General features: G+C 38.7%; 1 protein-coding gene across 3 annotated transcripts in view; it reads left to right on the plus strand.

The window, feature by feature from the left end:
• The window catches only part of NFATC3 (nuclear factor of activated T cells 3), a 120,363-nt gene that overhangs the window by 30,720 nt on the left and 65,667 nt on the right, over positions 1-23,976 (plus strand). For all 3 annotated transcript variants that reach the window (XM_021705741.1, XM_021705742.1, XR_006541445.1), the window contains exons 2-3: positions 11,915-13,049; positions 14,997-15,159. In XM_021705741.1, coding sequence (XP_021561416.1) covers positions 11,915-13,049; positions 14,997-15,159 — 1,298 coding nt within the window. The remainder of the gene's footprint in view (positions 1-11,914; positions 13,050-14,996; positions 15,160-23,976) is intronic.

Below are 23,976 nucleotides of genomic sequence, written 5' to 3' on the forward strand. Positions count from 1 at the left end.
AGGTAGAAACAATCCAAATGTCCATCAGTGGATGAATGGGGGAAGCAAATTATGGTGCATACAAACAATGGAAGCCATAAAAAGAAGCAAAGTATTCAAAGATGCTGTAACCTCGATTAACATGGAAAACATTACAGTAAGGGAAAGAAACCAGATTAAAAAAAGATCACATATTTAATGATGCCTTTTATATGATGTGTCTACAATAGGCAAATCAAAGAGACAGAAAGATTAGAGGTGACCAGAGGATGCGGGGAGAAGGAAATGGGGAGTGATTTCTTAACGGGTATGGGGTGTTTTTAAGGGGTGATGAAAAAGTTTTGAAACTAAAGAGAGCTGGCGGTTGCACAACATTGTAAATATACTAAATACCATTTAATTGTATACTTTAAAATAGTTAATTGTATACTTTAAAATGGTTAACTGCATGTTGTGTAAATCTTACCTCAATAAAAACAAACAGATTGAAAGAACTTCCAGAAAGAGGACTGAAGACATACATTTGCCCATTCCCTACTCAGTTTCCACTAAATGATTGGAAAAGGATATTTTCTACGGGTGTAAACTCACAAGAACAAAAAGCACAGAAGATGAAGCCATGGCAACAAAACTTTTAGAAGGTGCATTGCAGGACACATGGTAGCTGATTTAGTATCTGAAAACTGTGAAAACTAATTTCCAACAAAGAACTCCAGAAACACTCAGGACATCAACTACCAGGTACTTTTGGTGAAGGCAAAAATGAAAACAAGATTGGCACAACGTTTGTTTAATGAGTCACTAACCTTCCCAATTTCCCACACTGCCTCACTTCACACTACTGGATGACCATCTCTCTGGGCAGAACACTGGAGATTCTCAAGAGGTAAAACAGGACAACTAAGGACCAGGCTAACCATACTGAAAATAGTTGACAAAATTAAAGTGTCTCTAAAACTTGCATATTAAAACCCGCAATACTCTTCTCTCCCTTGGCTCACAGTACAATGTACTTATACTCTGCAGGCAATAGAAGAGATTGTTCTTTTGGAAATCTGATTAGCCTAAAAGACCTACAGTTAATGACATCACAAGGTAACCTAGTAAAACTCCTCAGTGAGGCCTACAAGTTAGCAAGTGCCAGTAGTGATCACATAACTGCCATTAAGGTTTTGGTGCCTCATTTTAAAAAAATAAACAGATAGCCACAGATCATCGAACATCTAAGAAAAGCTTCAACCTTAGAGACAAAAAGAGAAGTGGAGGGAAAAGGCTGTGCAGCAAGATGGAAACCTCAAAAATAAAAACAAAACCTACCCTCAGTAACCTCAGAGAAAAAAACAAGATATTGTAACCTTGAAACAAGAACATGTGTTTTTATAAAAAGATGAAGGGTGCCTGGGTAGCTCAGTCGGATGAGTGTCAGACTCTTGATTTCGGCTCAGGTCACGTCCTCAGGGTCGTGAGATCGAGCCCTGCATGGATTCTTTCTCTTCCTCTGTCCCTTCCTCCCCGATGTGCATCCATGCTCTCTCTCTTAAAAAAAAAAAAGAAAAAAGAAATAAGAGCCCCTAGAAATTAAAATAATGAATGGAAGGCTCAAAGAAGAACTGGAAGATCAAGCTGAAGAAATTCTCCAAAGAGTTAAGCAAAGAGAAAAATATAAGAAATGGGAAAGAATATTAGAATCTGTCTAGGAGTCTGAGCTGCTTCTCCCTCTCCTCCCACTTGTGCTCTCTGTCACTATCTCTGTCTCTCTCAAATAAATAAATCTTTAAAAAACAATTTTGGTTTGGGGGCGTCTGGGTGGCTCAGTCGTTAGGCGTCTGCCTTCGGCTTAGGTCATGATCCCAGGGTCCTGGGATCAAGCCCCGCATTGGGCTCCCTGCTCGGCGGGAAGCTTGCTTCTCCCTCTCCTGCTTCTCCCTCTCCCACTCCCCCTGCTTGTGTTCCCTCTCTCGCTGTGTCTCTCTCTGTCAACTAAATAAAAATAAAATCTTAAAAAAAAGTTTGGTTTGCTGTTATTTTGTTGAGGATTTTTGTGTCTGTATTCATAAGGGATGTTGGTCTGTAGTATTCTTTTTTTTTTTTTAAGATTTTATTTATTTATCTGAGAGAGAATGGGAGACAGAAAGCATGAGAGGGGGGAGGGTTAGAGGGAGAAGCAGGCTCCTCGCCGAGCAGGCTCCTCGCCGAGCAGGGAGCCCGATGCGGGACTCGATCCAGGGACTCCAGGATCGTGATCTGAGCCGAAGGCAGTCGCTTAACCAACTGAGCCACCCAGGCGCCCTGGTCTGTAGTATTCTTGTATCTTTGTCTTGCTTTGGTATCGGTAATACAGGCCTCAGGGAATGTTCTCTCAGTGTTAGGTAGAATTCACCAGTGAAGCCATTTAGTTTTGGACTTTTTTTTGTTGGGAGATTTTTTGGCTACTGATTGAATCTCTTTACTTGATGTATGTCTGTTGAGATTTTCCTATTTCTTCTGAGTCAATTTTGGTAATTTCATGTGTTTGTAAGAATTTGCTCATTTCTTGTAGATTGTCTAATTTGGTGGTGTACAGTTGATCATATTATTATCATAGTATTCTCATATTTTTACCAACACCAGTTATACATCTTAACAGCGTCCATTTAGATTGTACTAAACTATTGTTTTCTCAACCTTTTAAAAAATGTTCTTGCCTGAAGTTGTTCCATGCAGACTATTCATAGAGGCTAATTCTTTAGTTACTTTAAATTTCACTTTGACTCTTAAATAGTAATTGAACATAATATGTAACATCTTGTTATACATCAGGAGCCAAGGAAAACCACTTGAAACCATTTGCCCTGTTTTGCAATTGCCTGTTCATGTTACCAGTGTTCTCAATTTTTCAATCAGCCATGCTTGCTGAAAGGCTAATACAAGTTTATTTTCTCTGAGCAAGTTTCTTCACTTGCTGCAGTCAAACTATTTTTTCTTTATTTTTAAAGATTTTATTTATTTAACAGAGACACAGTGAGAGAGGGAACACAAGCAGGGGGAGTGGGAGAGGGAGAAGCAGGCTCCCCGCAGAGCAGGGAGCCCGATGCGGGGCTCGATCCCAAGACCCTGGGACCATGACCTGAGCAGAAGGCAGACCCTTAACGACTGAGCCACCCAGGTGCCCCTGCAATCAAACAATTTAAATAAATCACCATTAGAAGATGGTTTGCTGTGCTTGGCTAACACATGAGCCATTCAGAAGCTTTCTTTGGTTGCAACCTCATTTTTATTCTTTTTTTTTTTTTTTTGGTAAAGAAATCCTGCTATGATAAGGTATTCTGTTTTGTTGTTGTTGTTGTTTTTCTAAATTTTCTTTTATTTTCCTGTGAGTTGGGCTGTTGTGATGAATTTACTGCGGTATTGCTGATGTATAGGGTATTATAGCACAGCCATAATGTCATTGATGGTAAACATAATATGCCATTTAATTTGATAGCAAAATAACCTACACTCCAGTGTGCTCTGGAAGTGTGACTTAGATTGGAAGTCCACTTTGTCCTATTTTGATTTGATAGGTGTGTACTGGTAAATTTAAAACATTGTTGCAATATGTCAATATGCATTGCATTCAGAATTATGTCCAGGTAGAACTGTGTCACTGCAGTTTGTTAGTGGACCAAGTACCAATGGGAAACAGTTATCTCACAGCTGCTCAGCTCCACCCTTGTTGTGTGTGAGTAACCATAGATCATACATAAACAAATCGATATGGATGTGTTCCAGTAAAACTTTATTTGTGGACACCATAATTTGAATTTAACATCATTTTGTGCCATGTAACAGTATTACTTTTTTTTTTTCCCCCAACCATTTGAAATTTTTCTTAGCTTGTAGGCTATACAGAAACAGGTGGAGACCAGGTTTGGCCCATGGGCTATATTTTGCCAACCCTTGCTCTCCGGTGTTTAAGACATTTACAGATTACTGCATGCCTCTGTGTGACCTCCTAGTGGCTCAAGGAACATAGAGCAAATAAGTCTTGAAATACAGAGTTTCTGAAGCACCATGAATTTGAGAACTGTAGAGTTGGAAATCTGGAGCTAGAACTATTTATTTATTTAATTTATTTATTTTTAAAAAATATTTATTTATTTGAGAGAGAGCACAAGCCGGCGGAGAGGCAGAGGGAGAAGCAGGCTTTCTGCTGAGCAGGGAGACCGATGTGGGACTCGATCCCAGGACCCTGGGATCATGACCTGAGCCGAAGGCAGACGCTTAACCAACCAAGCCACCCAGGCGCCCCTAGAACTATTTATTATAGAGAGATTGTAGTAGCTGCTCATATCATTTCCGGCACTTGGGCTTTGGTGACACTTCGGAAGAAGAAAAAACAGCACTCTCCCAAATTTTGTATTCAGATCTCTGCAGTGCTGTAAGACATTTATGACAACTTTAACAAATACATTACTATAGACTTAATAAGCGTCAGGGATTTACTAGGTACTAGATATGTAGTAGTCAAAGTTATTCTCAAATAAAATAGAGATCGTGTCTCTCTCCTTTTAAAACTCTCTTATGGTTTTCATTATCTTTAGAATAAAATTCACACATTACCATGATCTTTCTAGATTTTGCTTCTTTTCAGTTCTCCCCCTTCTGTTGTTGGCTCGAGCCACATATTGGGCCTTTCACTTCCTCAGAGAAACCAAGGTCTCATCTGACTGCTTATACCATCCCCTTGTGTTGGAGCTATTGCCTTCTCTACCTGAGCCTGCCCACACTCACCTCATTTTCATTGCTTGCTGGTTCCTATTCATCTTTCAGGTTTTAGCTTATATGCCACCTTCTCAAAAAGGCGGTACGCTGTCCCTGTACTCTCTGTAAAGTAGGTTCCTTCTTTAGTCTCTGAAATTTCTACCATTTAGTAGTAGTTACAATGTTTAATTTGTGTTTTTGTCAATCTCCCCTGAGACTGTACACTTCTTGAGGGCAGGGACCATGCATGTCTTATTTACTATTTATATATTTACTTATTTACTATTTATATATGTAGCATCTGGAACAGTTCCTAGAAAATAGTAATGACATTATAAATAGTTGAATAAAGGAGCACTTGGTTTCTGGAAGTCACACTTTTTTGGATTTTCTTCCATTTCAGTGACTGTCCCTCCTCTTTCCTCATTTTTCTTTGTCTCCTTGATCCCTAAACTTTGGGATCTCCTATGCCTCACTTGCCTGCTTTCTTCTCCATCTGCACGTACTCCCTTTTCCTCTGTTTTGGTCTTTTTTTTTTTTTTTCCAGGTTTTATTTATTTGAGAGAGAGAGAAGAGAGCATGAGAGGGGGGAGGGTCACAGGGAGAAACAGACTCCCCACTGAGCAGGGAGCCCAGTGTGGGGCTTGATCCCAGGATTCCGGGATCATGACCTGAGCCAAAGGCAGATGCTTAACCTGCTGAGCCACCCAGGCACCCCTCTCTGTTCTGGTCTTAATAGCCTTAAATACTATCTGTACATTAATGACTCCCAAATCCATGTGGTAAACCTGAGACTTCATATAAAACTATCTACTTGGTATTTCCACTTGGAGAGCTTATTGGCATCTCACATTTTATATGTCCAAAGTAGAATTTTTGATTTCCTAGCTCCTAAATTTCTTCTTCTTTATTTCAGTAATTATAGATACTGTTCTTATTATAGTTTAGCCCCCAGACCTTGGGGTCATCCTTGACTCTCCTGTGTTTCTCACATCCAGTCCAAGTTCTGTCAGCTTTACCTTACAAACAGAACAAAACAAAAAAAACCCACCTCACTTCTTACTGCTCTTTCTACTTTTACAGCCTACCACCACCCAGGTCCTATGCTCCATTATTTTGTACCTAGATTATTACAATAGTCTCTTAAATATATGTCAGGTTATTATATATCAGATTATGACACTCCTTTGCTTACAATCCTCCAGTGGTTTCTCATCTCATAATAAAAATCAGTTGTTCTAATGGTCTGTGAAGCCTTGCTTTACTAGTCCTTCCACCCCCAGCCCTTACTCTACCCCCTCACTCAGTTCTTTTCCCATTGGCCTTCTTGCTTTTTCTCATAAAATCCAAAAATTCTGTCTTTAGGACTTTGCACTCACTATTTCCTCTACCTGCAGTGTTTCTCCCATAGATTTCTGTATAGTTCAGTTCCTCTTATCCTTTTGGTATCTCCTCAGATATTGGAGAAAATCCTTTCCTTACTCCCTTATCTAAATTAACATTGCTCCTTCTTTCACTTCTATTCCCCTTCCCCGATTTTATTTTTCCTTATAGCAAGTATTACTAAGAAGTGTTACTGGTGTTAACCTTAAAAATAACTGTCATTTATTTTACCAGCTAAAATGGGTTTATTTGGAATAGCAGAAAATTGTGATTTGAGACAAGCAAGCTATGGCAAAACCATAGGCAAATCTGAGAAAAGAATAGAAAGCTCTTTTATAGAGGAAAGTGGAGGAGTTGGGCTGTTTTAATCAAAAAGTCCATTGGCGTTCCTTGGAGCTCAAAGTATAGTGGCTTTTCTTTGGCTAAGTTGTGACAGTCTCTCATTGGCTAGGCTGTTGCCTGGGGGAGGAGAAAAACTTTTCTTTCTCTTTCTTGGGGTGGTAAACTGGTGTTCACTTGCGGTGTTCATCTCTTCCTGTTCTGGGCTGCAATTGAGGGAGACTTGGAGGGTGTGAGAGCTCCCCCTGCTGGCCTCCAGACTCCATTTAAAATGACATTTTCTTTTATTTCACGGTAGAATGGAAGCTCTGTGAGGATGGGGCTTTGTTTTGTTTACTCTTGTGTTTTCAGTGTCTAGAACATGCCTGTTACATAGCAGCTACTCAGAAAATATTTTTTAGGGATGCCAGGGTGGCTCAATTGGTTAAGCGTCTATCTTCGACTCAGGTCATGATCACAGGGTCGGGGGATCAAGTCTGCATCTGGCTCCTTGTTCGGCAGGGAACCTGCTTCTCTCTCTGCCTTCCGCCCCCCCCGCCGCCTCGCTTGTGCTCGTGTTTCCTCTCTCTCTCTTTGACAAAATAAATAAAATCTTTTTTTTTTTTAAGATTTTATTTATTTATTTGACACAGAGAGAGAGACAGCTAGAGAGGGAACACAAGCAGGGGGAATGGGAGAGGGAGAAGCAGGCTCCCGCTGAGCAGGGAGCCGGATGCCTGGCCTGATCCCAGGACCCTGGCATCATGACCTGAGCCAAAGGCAGACGCTTAACGATTGAGCCACCCAGGAGCCCCAATAAATAAAATCTTTTTTTTTTTAAATATTGTATTTATTTATTTGAGAGAGAGAAAGCACATGAGAGGGGGGAGGGTCAGAGGGAGAAGCAGACTCCCTGCTGAGCAGGAAGCCCGATGCGGACTCGATCCTGGGACTCCAGGATCCTGACCTGAGCCGAAGGCAGTTGCTTAACCAACTGAGCCACCCAGGTGCCCTAAATAAAATCTTTAAAAAAATTTGTTTAAATGAATGATCGTTGCTTCTGGTTTAGGACAAAATACACATATGTGGTTGAAAGTGAACAGCACAAAGTTAGCACCCCCAAAAGTGGCAGAATGGAAATATAGAAATAAATTGATTTATCAGTGACCTTGTTGAACTGATGAAATAACCAGTTCTGGAACTGCCTTACCTTTGGACCTCTTGTTATGTTGGAAAATACCCTCCCTCCCTTCAGCTACTTTCAAATGGATTTTCTGTTTTTTGCAGCCTAGAAACATTGTATTTCATACAGAACCATTTTTACTCTAAATTATATGAAAATTAAAAGATAACATCCTGGTTGGAGAAACTAAAGTAAAACTGATACTCATGTCCTTCCCATGTTGCATATTAAAACAAGTCTTTTGAAACAAATGTCTCTTCATAGCAGAAGTGCTAAAAATGGGTACCCTGTGATCTAGTAACTCCACCTTTAGGTATTTATTCCTGGAGAGGAATTCAAAAGAGAAAAAGCTATATGTATAGAGCTGTTCAAAGCTATATTATTTATCAAAATAACAGGAAATAGCTATGATCATTGACTCTTGACCTTTTAAGACATGGCCTTGAAAATTGCTTAGGAACTTTTTATAAGCCTCAATAAAATAAAAAAAAAAAACATTGAAAGACAAGTTGTATGTTATACAGGCAAAACAAAGCTAGGCTATTAGAAGTCAGAATAGTGGTTACTCTTGGTGGAGACGTAATGACTTGGAAGCTAGCCAAAGTGGGGGCTTTTGGGTTTTTGTTTTTGTTTTTGTTTTTAAGAATACTGTTAACAGGGGCACTTGAGTGGCTCAGTCAGTTAAGTGTCTGTCTTTGGGGGTGCCCTGGTGGCTCAGATGGTTAAGCGTCTGCCTTCGGCTCATGATCATGATCTCTCCAGGTCATGATCTCCAGGTCCTAGGATCAAGCCCCACATTGGGCTCCCACCTCAGCAGGGAGCCTGCTTCTCCCTCTCCCTCTGCCTCTCCCCCTGCTTGTGTTCTCTCTCTCTCTCTCAAATGAATAAATAAAATCTTAAAAAAAAAATAGTGTCTGTCTTTGGCTCAGGTCATGATCTCGGGGTCCTGCCATGTTGGGCTCCCTGCTCACTGAGGAGTCTGCTGCTTCCTCTCCCTCCCACCCCTGCTCAGGCTGTCTCTCTCAAATAAATAAAACCTTAAAAAAAAAAACAACCAGTACAACCTCCGAAATACTGTGATCCACAGCTATATAAAAAAATACCCATAGACAAAGATATATATGAAAATGTTAAATATTAGTTAAGTGTTAGGTGATAGCATTTGTTTATGATTTTCTTAGATAAGAAACATGTTTTTAACTTCTAAAAAAGTTTTAATTGTGATAAAATATAGATAATATGTGTTCTTTTTTTTGATAATATTTGTTCTATATATATTTTCATAACTGCTTTATTAGGTTGTAATTCACATACCATACAATTCACCCATTTAAAGCGTACCATTCATTGTTTTTAGTATATTTACAGAGTAGGGTAACCATCACCACAGTCAATATTAGAACATTTTTATCACTCCAGGGGTGCCTGGGTGGCTCAGTCGGTTAAGCGTCTGCCTTCGACTCATCATGATCCCAGGGTTCTGGGATCAAGCCCCGAGCAGAGAGCCTGCTTCTCCCTCTCCCTCTGCTGCTCCCCCTGCTTGTGCTCTCATTCTCTCTCTCACTCTGTCAAGTAAATAAATAAAATCTTTAAAAAAAAATTTCATCACTCCAGAAAGAAACCCAATACCCATTAGAAGTGACTCACTGTTTTCCCCAAATCTCTTATTTTTGTTGTTCAATTAATTTTTATTTGAGTATAGTTGACACACAATGTTAAATTAGTTTCAGGTGTACAACATAATGATTCAGTATCTCTATACATTATGCTATGCTTACCACAAATTTATTTTTAAAAGCTTTTTCCCCCAGCTTTTGTCACTGTCAAATAGCAGTTTTCTTCTTTGGAGCTCCAACCTTCCTACTTATCTTGATTTAGTAAGTGGAGTGGGAGTGTGGAGTGAGTGGTGTACTTAAAAAGGTGTTACAGTTTATTAAGAAATACTACAGAGTTAAAAAAATAATAATAAAGTATAATATAACATACCCATCTTAAATTTTTAAAAGGGAAAGACAAGGTAATTAACATGTAGTGAATTCTTGCTAAATATTAATCCTTATATTAGGTTGCTTGTTTTAAAATGGTCGTGTGTGTTTCACTTGATACCCTGCTCACCTCCTGACAGTTTTATAGAAAAAAACTGCCTCAGAAAACTGAGGTTCAAGCCAGTTAAATAACTTGTCCAAGTTTGTACAGCTATGGAATGGCAGAGCCAGGGTTTAATTAAACATAGGGGGTTTTTTTGTTTGTTTGTTTTAATACATGTAAAAACTCTTTACTGAATGTGGTCACTAACCATAGATCATCTTTAAAGTTCCAAAATCTAGAATTTATGGAGATAGTTAAATTATGGGATGTTGGTTAATGATAGCAGCACTAGGATTCTAAAGATGTTATTTTCCAGGGGTACTAATGTAATGAAATAATGTGATCTCCTTGAGTACTTTTGAGAAGAGGCTAAAGGTTTGTGCTTCTCTCTGTTCTATCTATGAACAGTTTTGTCTTTGGTTTCCCAGTGATCTCTTTGGAAAAAGTGAAGGTGTTAACCAGCACCTTGTGCTAGTGCTTCAAATTTCTGTCTCTGTGAAAAGGATAATAATCACTCCATTCTAAAGGTAAAGTTGCAGAATACCCTTATTGCTGCAAATAGTCTCAGGAGGTAATTTGGCAGGACTTGTTTAGTGTTAAATATTCCATCCAGCAAGGGTTGCATTTTAAAAGCTCTGCCCTTATGAGGTTTACTTTAACAACCAATCATAGGTTAAAGGCTCTAATGAGTTATTTTCTAGTTGAGGTAAAGGATCCAGTGGGATCATGTGGCTCTTGTAAACTGGTCTGCTATGTCCAAAGATAGAAATTCTTGATGGTATGTTGTTGAAAGAGAAAGCTACTATTGTTAATCATGAAAATTTCTTGGGGGCACCTGGGTAGCTCAGTCGGTTAAGCATCTGATTTTGGCTTAGGTCATGATCTTAGGATCCTGGGATTGAGCCCCGCAGGCTCAGTGCTCAGTGGGGAGTCTGCTTGAGATTCTCCCTCTCCTTCTGCCCCTCCCCCATTCATGTGTGCATGTGTGCACGCTCTCTCTCTCAAATTAAAAAAAAAATTCTTCAGTGGAAAGTTCTGGCACTACTGCACGAAAACTGAGGTCTTGGAGAGGTTAAATGATACTACTAAGAGCTCACAGTTAATGGCAAAGGTAAACTAGAATCTAGGTCTCCTAAGTTGAGTCTGTAATCCTTCTCATTAATAAACTTAGTGTGTATGCTTATGAACTAAAAACATTTCAGGGGCGCCTGGGTGGCTCAGTCGGTTAAGCGACTGCCTTCGGCTCAGGTCATGATCCCGGAGTCCCGGGATCGAGTCCCACATCGGGCTCCCTGCTCAGTGGGGAGTCTGCTTCTCCCTCTGACCCTCCTCCCCTCATGCTCTCTGTCTCTCATTCTCTCTCTCAAATAAATAAATAAAAATAAAATCTTTAAAAAAAAAAAAATAAAAAAAAAAAAATAAAAAAAAAAAAAAACATTTCAAAGACTCTGTTCTATTCTTTATTCCATTTTAACTTGCAGACCCCAGATGAGGCTGAATTTATAGAATTGTATCATTTTATATAATTCCATGAATGTTTTTTGGAATTATGGATATGATTATTTCTTTTTTTTTTAAGATTTTATTTATTTATTTGACAGAGCGAGAGAGACAGCGAGAGAGGGAACACAAGCAGGGGGAGTGGGAGAGGGAGAAACAGGCGGAGCCTGATGTGGGGCTCGATCCCAGGAACCTGGGATCGTGACCCGAGCCGAAGGCAGACACTTAACAACTGAGCCACCCAGGTGCCCCTGATTATTTCTTTTATAGAAGCATTTATTTTCAGATGTTTTGTGATTTTCATTTTAGAAAATGTGGAAATAAGGGAAAAATTACACCTATAATTACAAATATAAATATGTAATAATAACATATCTGCAGAAATAACCAGATATATTTTTTAAAAAATACATGTTGGGGCGCCTGGCTGGCTCATTCAGTAGAGCATGCAACTCTTGATCTCAGGGTTGTGAGTTCAAGCCCCATGTTGGGTGTAGAGATTATGTTAAGAATTAAAAAAAAAAAAAAACCCACATTGTTGGTGTTGGCAGAGAAGGGATTTGAATATAAACAAAACACACACACCACTCTGTAGTGGAGCTAATGATACACATTTTGTATCCACTTTTTTCTCTCAAGATTATTATTTACTTTCTCATCTAGTAATTTATACATCTAAATTTTCTAATTTCTTGTTTTGTTGATTTTTTTTTTCTTTTTTTTTTTTCTTTCCCCCCATAGATCTTGAGCCAGATGATTGTGCATCCATTTACATCTTTAATGTAGATCCACCTCCATCTACTTTAAACTCACCACTTTGCTTACCACATCATGGATTACCGTCTCACTCTTCTGTTTTGTCACCATCGTTTCAGCTCCAAGGTCACAAAAACTATGAAGGAACTTGTGAGATTCCTGAATCTAAATACAGCCCATTAGGTGGTCCCAAAACTTTTGAGTGCCCAAGTATTCAAATTACATCCATCTCTCCTAACTGTCATCAAGAAATAGATGCTCATGAAGATGACCTACACATAAATGACCCAGAAAGGGAGTATTTGGAAAGGCCTTCTAGAGATCATCTCTATCTTCCTCTTGAGCCATCCTACCGGGAGTCTTCCCTTAGTCCTAGTCCTGCCAGCAGTATATCTTCTAGGAGCTGGTTCTCAGATGCATCTTCTTGTGAATCTCTTTCACACATTTATGATGATGTGGATTCGGAGTTGAATGAAGCTGCCGCCCGATTTACTCTCGGATCCCCTCTGACTTCTCCTGGTGGCTCGCCAGGAGGCTGCCCTGGGGAAGAGTCCTGGCATCAACAATATGGACTTGGACACTCCTTGTCACCCAGGCAATCTCCTTGCCACTCTCCTAGATCTAGTGTCACTGATGAGAATTGGCTGAGCCCCAGGCCAGCCTCAGGGCCCTCATCAAGGCCTACCTCCCCCTGTGGGAAACGCCGGCACTCCAGTGCTGAGGTTTGTTATGCTGGGTCCCTTTCACCCCATCACTCACCTGTTCCTTCTCCTGGTCACTCCCCCAGGGGAAGTGTAACAGAAGATACCTGGCTTAATGCTTCTGTCCAGGGGGGATCAGGCCTTGGCCCTGCACTTTTTCCATTTCAGTACTGTGTAGAGACTGATATCCCTCTGAAAACAAGGAAGACTTCTGAAGATCAAGCTACTGTACTACCAGGAAAATTAGAGCTCTGTTCAGATGACCAAGGGAATTTATCACCATCCCGGGAGACTTCGATAGATGATGGCCTTGGATCTCAGTATCCTTTAAAGAAAGATTCATCTGGTGACCAGTTTCTTTCAGTTCCTTCACCTTTTACCTGGAGCAAACCAAAGCCTGGCCACACCCCAATATTTCGGTGAGTTGATGGAAATGGCTGCTGGTCATTGTTCATACTTATGGGTTATTGGTGGCATGCGACTACATTATCTATATGGAATGGTTTGACCATTCCCCGCCCCCCCTTTTTCAGTGTCTTTTGGACAAATCAATTAAAGTCTTTTCCATTGAGTCTTAAAAGGGCCTTTATAGAGGCTGGACTTAGCATTTTAAAAGCATAAAGATAATGAATTGTAAATAATAGTAAATTACATTTAAGAATCCCAGAAAGAATTTTCTTATCTAAAAAAGCTTCTTGTAAAGGGTTTGATTATAGTATGAGTTAAATTACTAATAAAACTAATTGCGAATAGGCTTTTTATATTTTTAAGAACTTATTGTACAAATGAAGTTTGTATATTAAGGCAAGCTTTTTTCACAATTTTTTGTCTTTTGACTTTATAAATTTGACTTTTTTATTAGTGTAGAGGAATTTTAACATTTTATGTATTCAAATTTGTCTTCTGCCGTATGGCTTTTGGATTTTGTGTTATATTTGAAAGCCTTACCCCAGTCTAAAATAATTAAAAATAAGCAAAAATCTAACTTGTACATTTCTAATAAAATTTTTATTTACACATTAGTTTTATAATATATGTATATAACATACAGTATTTGTATTTATATATATATATTTGAATCTTGAGTCTAGCTAAGGACTGGAGTAAAGTGTAACAACTTTATTTTCCAAATGACTGATCAGTTACCACAATCCTATTTTATAGAATCAATCTAGTCTATAATTGATTAGAAAAGACAACTGTTATCGTCCACATGGTGGAGTTGGGTTTGTTTACTTTTTTTTTTTTAATGATTTTTCACTGGTATGAATGTTTATTTCTTGATCCAGATCTTTAGAAAAATAAAATGTGGAATTATGGTATTGAAGACACCTTTAAGCCTATCATGCACACTGCTTCTGAAAATTATCTTAATCTTTTTAGGGGTTTACTTAAGTCTATGGAACTGTGGAAACTAGCTGAGAGTTGAAATTGAGTTGTTTCAGACTAGTAAAAGTTAATACCTTTTGTGTTTCACAGTAGTTAGTAAAGCTGGGCTGGGGACATAGAAATGAATGATAGGAATAATAGCATTTCCGAGGTGGAAGAGACCTTAAAAGTCCTGTTTCATCAGTCACTAAGAAGATATTTTTAACATTAATTATTGTAGCTTTGGGTCCTTTAATATTTGACCTATAGATGTATAAGTTATTTCTTTTTTAAATCCCACATTTTCAGTGTTAATATGTCTGAATGAATCTGTATCCCTATCCCTTTAAGCTGTTTAAATTATCTTACTGATCAACTGACATTTTCTCTAAAATTGACAGAGTGCTTCAGTGATAGGCCTTATATTTTTTTCAGCCAGGTGTATAGTGAAATTAAATTTGTTCCTCAAATTACAGTATACTGCTGACTATAAGCAGTATTTCAGTGAGACAGGGAAAAGAGTTATAGGGAGAAAGTGGGGAAGCAACATGTACAGCAGACTAACTTCTATAGCTACACATCATGAAGGAGGTCTATGTACTGAGATACAGGGATGTTTGGATCCTTAGACATTGATATACATACACACGGATGGACATCTTTGCTTAAAAAAATTAAATTCTTTTGTCTTTATAATTATGTACACATAGTTGAGAATCAGTTATAGTTTTACAGAATGTTAAAACTTGTCCTTTTAAAACAAAAAAATACAGGAAACCAAGAAGTAAATGAAATTGATTTTATTCTTCAGGTTAAAGAATTATTTCTTAAGTACCCATCATATCCAGTGTTATAACTTATTAAGTGAAGTTTTGCAGTACTCTGCTTCAGAGATCACAGGAAGAAAGAAATGTTCGTTGCTAGCAAAGAAGTGATTTGAATCATTGCTTGGCAATAATAGCATGGTGAAATGAATTTTTTGTGTGTTTTGTTTATAGCACATCTTCATTACCTCCACTAGACTGGCCTTTACCAACTCATTTTGGACAGTGTGAACTGAAAATAGAAGTGCAACCTAAAACTCATCATCGAGCCCATTATGAAACTGAAGGTAGTCGAGGAGCAGTAAAAGCATCTACTGGGGGACATCCTGTTGTAAAGGTATGAGTTGGGGCTTCTTTTGGAGATACCATATATCTGTTGATGATAGTCTGCACATTTAGGTACTACTGAGCCCAAAGAGAGAAAACTCAAAGCTTCAAAGCCTCTATTGAGGTTTTGTGTTCTTATTGATAACGGCAGCACTTCTGCATTGAGGATTTTTGGATTTTTTTGTTTTGTTTTATTTTCTATACTGAAAAATAGTCTTTTGATTGTGGACTGACTCTCTAGCTGGGGAACTCTGGGGAAAGATTATAGTGATCAAACAGTTGTTTTTCTCATTAAAACAAAACACAAGGGGCGCCTGGGTGGCTCAGTCGTTAAGCATCTGCCTTCAGCTGAGGTCATGATCCCGGGGTCCTGGGATCGAGCCCCACATCGGGCTCCCTGCTCAGCGGGAGGCCTGTTTCTCCCTCTCCCACTCCCCATGCTTGTGTTCCCTCTCTCGCTGTATCTCTCTCTGTCAAATAAATCTTTAAAAAAACAAAAAACAAAACCACAACTGTATTATGCTTTTAAGTATAATACACGCTCATTTAAAATCCAAGTAATACTAAAAAAGTAGAATAAAGCAGTAAATTACCCCAAATCTAAGCCCTTCAGAAAGGGGCACATGGGTGGCTCAGTTGGTGAAGCGTCTGTCTTCTGCTCAGGTCATGATCCCAGAGTCCTGGGATCGAGCCCCGCATCGGGCTCCCTGCTCAGCAGGAAGCCTGCTTCTCCCTCTCCCTCTGCCTGCCACTCCCCCTGCTTGTGCTCTCTCTGTCAAGTAAATAAAATCTTAAAAAAAATAAAAAACCCTCAGAAATAAGTAGTTGTTAGTATTTGATTAACATTTCAGATAATTCTCTGTATTTAATGAAAGACTGAATGGATGGGTAGAAAATAGAATGAATTTTTTAAGGATAAGATTATACTGAACATCTTTGTGATTAAAATATTTATTTTTATCTGAATTTATTAGAAGAAAATAAAACTAACCTGAAATCATAAAAGTTATATAATAGTTGAGTGTGTGAAATATATTTAATATGTAAGTTTTGAATCATAATAGTTGAATATTAACTTTAATTTTATTTGAATGAAACATTTTAAAAATGAAATAGAAGTAAAACTAAGAACTACTGAATCTTAGATATTGTTCTTCATTCTCAGAGGTCCTAAAAAGATCTAAGGTCAAAGATACTAAATAGGGGCGCCTGGGTGGCTCAGTTGTTAAGCGTCTGCCTTTGGCTCAGGTCATGAGCCCGCTCCCTGCTCAGCGGGAAGCCTGCTTCTCCCTTTCCCACTCCCCCAGCTTGTGTTCCCTCTCTCACTGTGTCTCTGTCAAATAAATAAAAATCTTAAAAAAAAAATAAAAGATTTTATTTTATTTATTTATTTGAGAGACAGAGAACATGAGCAGGGGGTGGGGCAGAGGGAGAAGGAGAGAGAGAATCTCAAGCAGACTCCCCGCTCAGTGGGGAGCCTTACGCAGGGCTCTATCCCAGGACCCTGAGATCATGACCTGAGCAGAAGTCAGATGCTCAAGTGACTGAGCCACCCAGGCGCCCATGCAATTGTTTTTTTAATATCCTAGTCTTAATGTGTGTATTCCAGGAGAAAAAGTAAAATGTGGTAAATTTGTAAATGGAGAATGCAAAATAGAAAGAAGTTGAATGTTCTTTTATTATTAAATTGGTTTGATAGATGAATGATTGATACTGGTATATATATGTTGTATGTCATATATATATGCACATATATATTATACTATATATATGTATATATATACTCTCATGTCTTTGTATACTGTATGGTTAGGGACTGTAGAATTATGCAGCACTGTTAATCTTATTCCAAGTTCCCAGTGGGGTTTTCTTAGGTTTTACACATCTATAATGTTTTTGAGTTGTGGGGATAAAAAATTTCTGTAGTGCCTTTGGCATGTACAAGCACAATTGAGAAACATGCAGGTTAGTCTAAAATGAAACTAAATTGTTTACTTGTTGCCAGGAAATTAATCTGTAGTAAATTTAGCATAGGTTATAATGAATACTTAATCAGATTATTTTTCTTTTTAGTCCTTAGCCAAATATGGGAAAATTGTCTCTTTAATTAAAGTTGGTAGTTTTTATTGGAGTTTTGTAGTGAAGATGTACATTTTCATCATTCACTAGGATTGAAAGAGACTTACAGATTTTAATACTATGAATTTTGTTTTAAATGTTTTAACATATAGAATCTCCGTATCTTTTAGAATACTTTTTTAATTTTTAGAACACATATTTTAAAAGAATTTTATTTTCATGTGCACATTTATTCCCAAAGTGCTAAAAGAGAATATGCTATTTAAATTGCCGAATTCAGTGACATTTTACATATTTGTGCTCCTGCTAATCGCAAAAATTCCCTTTTTGTACTGCTTTATAGTTTATAAAATGTTTTCTCAGAGTTTATATTTAATATTCACAATAGTTCCTTGAAAAGGGCAAGGCAAGTACATTGTGCAGGTGATTTAAGATTACACATGATGTAGGGGCGCCTGGGTGGCTTGGTCGGTTAAGCATCTGCCTTTGGCTCGGGTCATGATCTCAGGGACCTGGGATTGAGCCCCACATCAGGCTCCCTGCTCAGCGGGGAGTCTCCTTCTCCCTTCCCTTTGCCCCTCTGCCTGCTTGTGCTCTCTCTCCCTCTCTCTCAAATAAATAAATAAAATCTTAAAAAAAAAAGATTACACATGATGTAATTGGTAGAGATCTTAAACCCAGGCCTTTTGACTCTGCTGTTATGTTTTCTATTGTACTATATTGACTCTTATACTACAGTTAAGTTATAATTTCGTAGTGCTTTTCATTTTCATAACTACTTTCACATTGTCTCATTTAATTCTCCAAATAAGCTTTTTTAGAAACCCTGGTCTTTGACTTAAAGTCACATGCTGCTTCTATTACCTTTATAATCCCTGATAAAAATCTTAGACCTTTATTTACCATTATTGTAGTTTAAGCTCTCTTGGATTAATCATGTTAGGCTCCCTACTATGACTAATACTTCCCAGTTCTCAGTGGTTTAGGACCCAAATAAAGGAAGTTTATTTTTTATTTTCTTAGAGATTGTCACTCATGAATTCAAGGTCTCTCCATCTTGTGATGCTATCATCTTCAATACACAGCCTCCATGGTTCCTAGGAAAAGCAAATGGAGTATAGGGAAGGTACATAAGATACGTGAACCTGGAAATTACTACCAGTTATTACTTCTCACAGTCCAATGGCCAGAAGTAGTCACATGACCCTACTTATATAGACAGGGACTGTGAAAAGTAGTCCCTGGGTTGGGAGTCTTTCCTCAGCAACAACTCTATACTATACTATACAACATGACTCTACATAAATCTGTGATGTCAGCATGTCTTCTCTGCCATATCCCCTATACAGTATTGGTCTTTTAATTTATATTCAGGAGTTTAATAGTAGCTAAGTGACTAATAGGGTTCTGTAGCCACACTGCTTGGGTTTGATTCCTATCCTGTACTTTGGCCAAGTAACTTTTCTAGATTTTTTTTATTAAATCGTTCAATGCTTAATTTATTCATCCATGTATCCGCTCACTCACTCAGTAAATATTTTTTGATTGCTCACTACATTATAGACAGTATTGTAGATGCTGGGGATCTAGAGATGAACAAGACAAAGTCCTGCCCTCATGGGCCTTTCTTACATTATACTGAGAAGAGACAGTGAAAAAGTAAATAAAATATTATTACAATGTTATAATAGTGAGAATTAGTATGTGATGTGATAAGACTAATTACCACTTTTTTATAAAGTGAGGATAATATCATCCTACCTAAGAACTGATATGAGGATTAAATGAAACACTGCATGTACAGAACATGGCATAGTACCTTACACAAATGCTCAGTAAATGTTGATCAGTACTCTGTGAACCCTGATGAAGAATAAGTAGCAGAGTAAGAGTAAGAGAGCATATAAGTGGTGGGGTGGTTAGAATCTTAAGCAGACTCTGTGCTGAGCGCAGACCCCAATGCAGGGCTTGATCTCACAATCCTGAGATTACCACCTGAGCCGAAACCAAGAGTCAGTCCAGTCACTTAACTGACTGCATCACTCATCTGCCCGTGAAGTAAATAATCTTATTCGTTAATATGGTCTGCAACTATTTAATACATTCAAGCCAGTCTTTTACTATAGTAGCTGGGGATTCGGTGGGGGGAAATCAGACATGTTTCCTAGTTCCATGAAGTTTATAGTTTGGTGAAGCTTGCAAATGAGATAATAACAGTAAAGTAGGATAAAGGTTTAATGGAGGAAATTCACATCTCTAAAAGAGCAAATAGGTGAAGGGGTTGAAATGGGTACTGCTTATTTAAAAAAAGTTCGTAGAGGGCGCCTGGGTGGCTCAGTCGTTAAGCGTCTGCCTTCGGCTCAGGTCATGATCCCAAGGTCCTGGGATCGAGCCCCACATCAGGCTCCCTGCTCTGCGGGAAGTCTGCTTCTCCCTCTCCCACTCCCCCTGCTTGTGCTCCCTCTCTCACTGTGTCTGTCTCTGTCAAATAAATAAAATCTTTAAAAAAAAAAAAAAGTTTATAGCTCATTAATAAACATTAACCAGAGAAAAGGTAGATACTAAGAAAGGAAAAGTATTAAGTAGAGGGAAGAATTTAGAACTGCACTATCCTGGGGCGCCTGGGTGGCTCAGTCGTTAAGCGTCTGCCTTTGGCTCAGGTCATGGTCACAGGGTCCTGGGATCGAGCTCCGCATCGGGCTTCCTGCTTCGTGGGAAGCCTGCTTCTCCCTCTCCCACTCTCCCTGCTTGTGTTCCCTCTCTTGCTGTGTCTCTCTCTGTCAGATAAATAAAGAAAATCTTAAAAAAAAAAAAAAGAGAGAGAGAGAGAACTGCACTATCCAATCCAGTAGCCACTGGCCACATTTAAATTTAAATTAACCAGAATTAGAAATTGAGTTCTTTAGTTGCATTAACAGCATTTCAAGTGTTGGTAGGTGTGTGGCTAATGACTGTTGTCTTTTCTTTTCTTTTTTTTTTTTTTAGGGAGGAAGGGAAAGAGAGGGAGAGAATCTTAAGCAGGCTTCATGCCCAGTGCGGAGCCTAATGCAAGGCTTGATCTCACAACCCTGAGATCATGACCTAAGCCAAAATCAAGAGTCAGATGCTTAACTGAGCAACCCAGGAGCCCCTACATTGTCTTTTTTTTTTTTTAGATTTTATTTATTTGAGAGAGAGAGACAGAGATAGTGAGAGAGATCACAAGTGGGGTGGAGAGGGAGAAGTAGGCTCCCCGCAGAGCAAGGAGCCCAATGCGGGACTCGATCCCAGGACCCCGGGATCATGACCCAAGCCGAAGGCAGATGCCCAACCAACTGAGCCACCCAGGCGCCGCCTACATTGTCTTTTTAACAAATGATGTTGGAGCAATTGGACATCCATAGGACATCCATTTATTTTCCATTCAGAAAATAAATCTGAACCTAAACCTCACATTTTACACAAGAATTGATTCCACATAGATCATGGATTTTTTAAAAAATGCAGATGTAGAAGATTTTTATCATTGCAGAAAGTTCTGTTGGGCAGTGCTGGTTTGATAGCCAGGGAACAGGAACAAGTTGAAGACTGCAAATATAAAGGGGTAGTACAAGAGAGTTCCTTTGTGGTGTTGGAAGAGTTCTTTATCTTGACTGTGATGTTGGTTACTTGAATCTACACATGGGGTAAAATTGCTTAAAGCTACACATACATTTTTATTATACAGTGATAATTTTATTAAGGCACAGATATTTAGTATTTTTTAAATTTATTTATTTGAGAGCACACGCACGAGTCCGGGGGGGGCGGAGGGAAGAGGCAGAGGGAGAGAGAAAAGTAGACTCTCCACTGAGCAAGGCAGCCTGCTGCAGGCCAATCCCAGGACCTGGAAATCATGCCCTGAGCCAAAGACAGACGCTTAACCAGCTGAGCCACCCAGACACTCCCAACGCATAGATATTTTGAATCTCATCTTAAAAGTTACTGAAATTTTAAAAATGGGGATTGTTGGGACACTTGGGTGACTCAGTTGGTTGGCATCCGACTCTTGGTTTTGGCTTGGGTCTTGATCTCACAGTCATGGGATCGAGCCAGGCACCAGGCTCCACACTGCACAGAGTCTGCTTGAGGGTCTCACTGTCCTTCTTCTGCCCCTCCCTGCTTGCTTGCTTGCTTTCTCTCTCTCTGAAGTAAATAAATAAATCTTAAACAATTAAAATGAAAATGGGATTGTAGAATTTTTTTCATACTTAGACTTTGTATTTCATCATACACCAAGATCCTTTCCCAGGTGATGATTTTTTTTATATGATGTTGTTATATGCACATTTTCAGTTTGAAACAGTTTGTTTATATTATGGAAATTTAATTTTGTAATTTTGTATTTTTAGTATTTCTATGATGTATTCTCATGTTTCTGATATATTCAGATTCCACCCCCCCCCCCCCAAGTAATTTAGCAGAACTGATAATAGAATTGCTCTTATTGAAGCTGCTCTGGTTTGTCCTATAGTGACCTTCAGGCTTTAACACTCCAGCTTTAGTTAAATTAAGCAGGCACAGGCCTTTGCTATGGAAACGATACAGAAACATAACAAACAACTTGGCTTACTTTCTTCTCCAAAGCAGAGGGTGGCCTGAAGAGAGGTATACTGATCCTAGATGAAAGTTTTTAGAGAGTAATGTTAGCAGCAATAATTTGTTTATGGCCTATAACATAATGCTCATCTGAAAATAAAATGGGAAGACAGTCTAATTTATTTGACGTCCCTTTAAAATCCCTAAGATGCATAGGAGAAACCCTATTTTTTATATGCTGTATAGTCCATATGCTTGGAGCAGATGCTGGCTGAAGTATGTGTTACAAAATATATTCCCTTTGAAATCTTATATGCATGATTACCTTCCCCCATCACTGGTTTATTTTACTATCGAAGTATAAAGGACAGGTGGCTTATGTCTTTGCCAAGCTGGTATTAATGTGAGTCATCTAATATGACTAGGATACTTTGGTATATAGTACTTACTGGTACGTGATATTTGGGTAGCTTAATAGATAGCAATAAAATTTTTATTTGTATTTTCTATTTTAGACTTAACTACTCCGTTTAGAACAGCCTACTTTAGTGACTGTTACTCTTATTTAAATAATTCTGCTGGCTAATCTCATGAGTTATTTTGCTCCACAAAATTGTACTCTCTTATTCCAAAATTCATTCATTCATCAGTGATTGAACGTCTGTAATGTGCTAGGTACTCTACTGTGCTCTGGAGGTAACAGGATGGACCCTGTCCCCTTCACAGTACTTAGAGGCAAGTGGTAAAGTTGTTGGTGTTTCTTCCTCTATTAGACGAATAGTTGGTTCCATAGAGTAATTTGTTCAATTTGGATTAAACATGAAAGAGCAACAGGTATAGCAGAAAGGAATAGCTAATCACTTAGTAACCATGGGTTTCCAGTTTCTTCTTTAGTTATTGATTTAGTTTTTTTTTTATTGTGATCATGTTGGCATTTTATTTTTTATGGAATATTTTCAATTTAATTAAATCTGTATAAAATTTATGAACTTATTCTATGAAAATATATAAAAAGAAATCACAACTGAAAGTATTGAGGGGTACCTGGTTGGCTCAGTCAGTGTAGTTTTTTTTTTTTTTTGAGAGAGTGAGAGAGAGCACGGGCGCATGCTTGTGCAAGGCGGTGGGGAGGAGCAGACCTAGAGGGAGAGAGAGAATCTCAAGCAGAAGCCCCACTGAGCCCGGAGCAGACACAGGGCTCAATCCCACGAGATCATGACCTGAGCCAAAATCAAGGGTTCAACACTTAACCAGCTGAGCCACACAGGTGCCCTGGGGTGTGCAGCTCTTGATCTTGGGGTTGTAGGTTTGAGCCCCAGGTTGGGTGTAGAGATTACTTAAAAATAAGATCTTAAAAAAAGAGAGAATATTGATAGATTTCTTGACTATATAAATATTTACAGAAAACTGCAACTTCCAGGTAAATATAGTAAATTGAACACATATGTTTTACTGTCATTAGAACTTAGACAGCTGCAACTTAAGCCTGTTGGATAGAGAGAGAATCAGTAAGGAACACAAATCATTTTACACCAAAGAACCCTGGAAAGACTCAGGAATTTGAGGCAGTGAGTGTCTCTGAAAGTGGGATGTGAGGTGGAGCTGAAAGCAAAAGGATTGGTTGAAAGTCTACAAAAAGTAGTTAGACTTCCCAGATTTTTCTCTTATGTGGCATAGCCAAGTGATAACCACTGTCTTACCCTGTGAGAATATTGCAGATTTACTCTTTAGAGGGAATGAAATAGAGATTTTAGGTTCTAGAATTACTGAAGGCAGAGCTTGAGGATCTGTACAGAAAATGGAGTTGGGATGGAGGGGAGGCATAATGAAAGTCTGCATACTGAGTAGGGAGACTGCTGTCTCTTTTTCTTAACTCCCAAAATGCTTATAACAAGTTTATGTTCCCTAGACAGGAAATTGGAAGATTTGCTTTTAGATAGGTCAAGAGAAAAATGCCCATGTGCCTCTTGACTTGCAAATATTCTAGAGTAATGATCATACCCGACCCCACTTTATTTTTTTATTTTTTTTTAAGATTTTATTTATTTATTTGAGAGAGAGAGAATGAGAGACAGAGAGCACGAGAGGGAAGAGGATCAGAGGGAGAAGCAGACTCCCCGCCGAGCAGGGAGCCCGATGTGGGACTCGATCCCGGGACTCCAGGATCATGACCTGAGCTGAAGGCAGTCGC

Source organism: Neomonachus schauinslandi, chromosome 16 (genome assembly GCF_002201575.2).
Source record: "Neomonachus schauinslandi chromosome 16, ASM220157v2, whole genome shotgun sequence".
Taxonomy (NCBI): domain Eukaryota; kingdom Metazoa; phylum Chordata; class Mammalia; order Carnivora; family Phocidae; genus Neomonachus; species Neomonachus schauinslandi.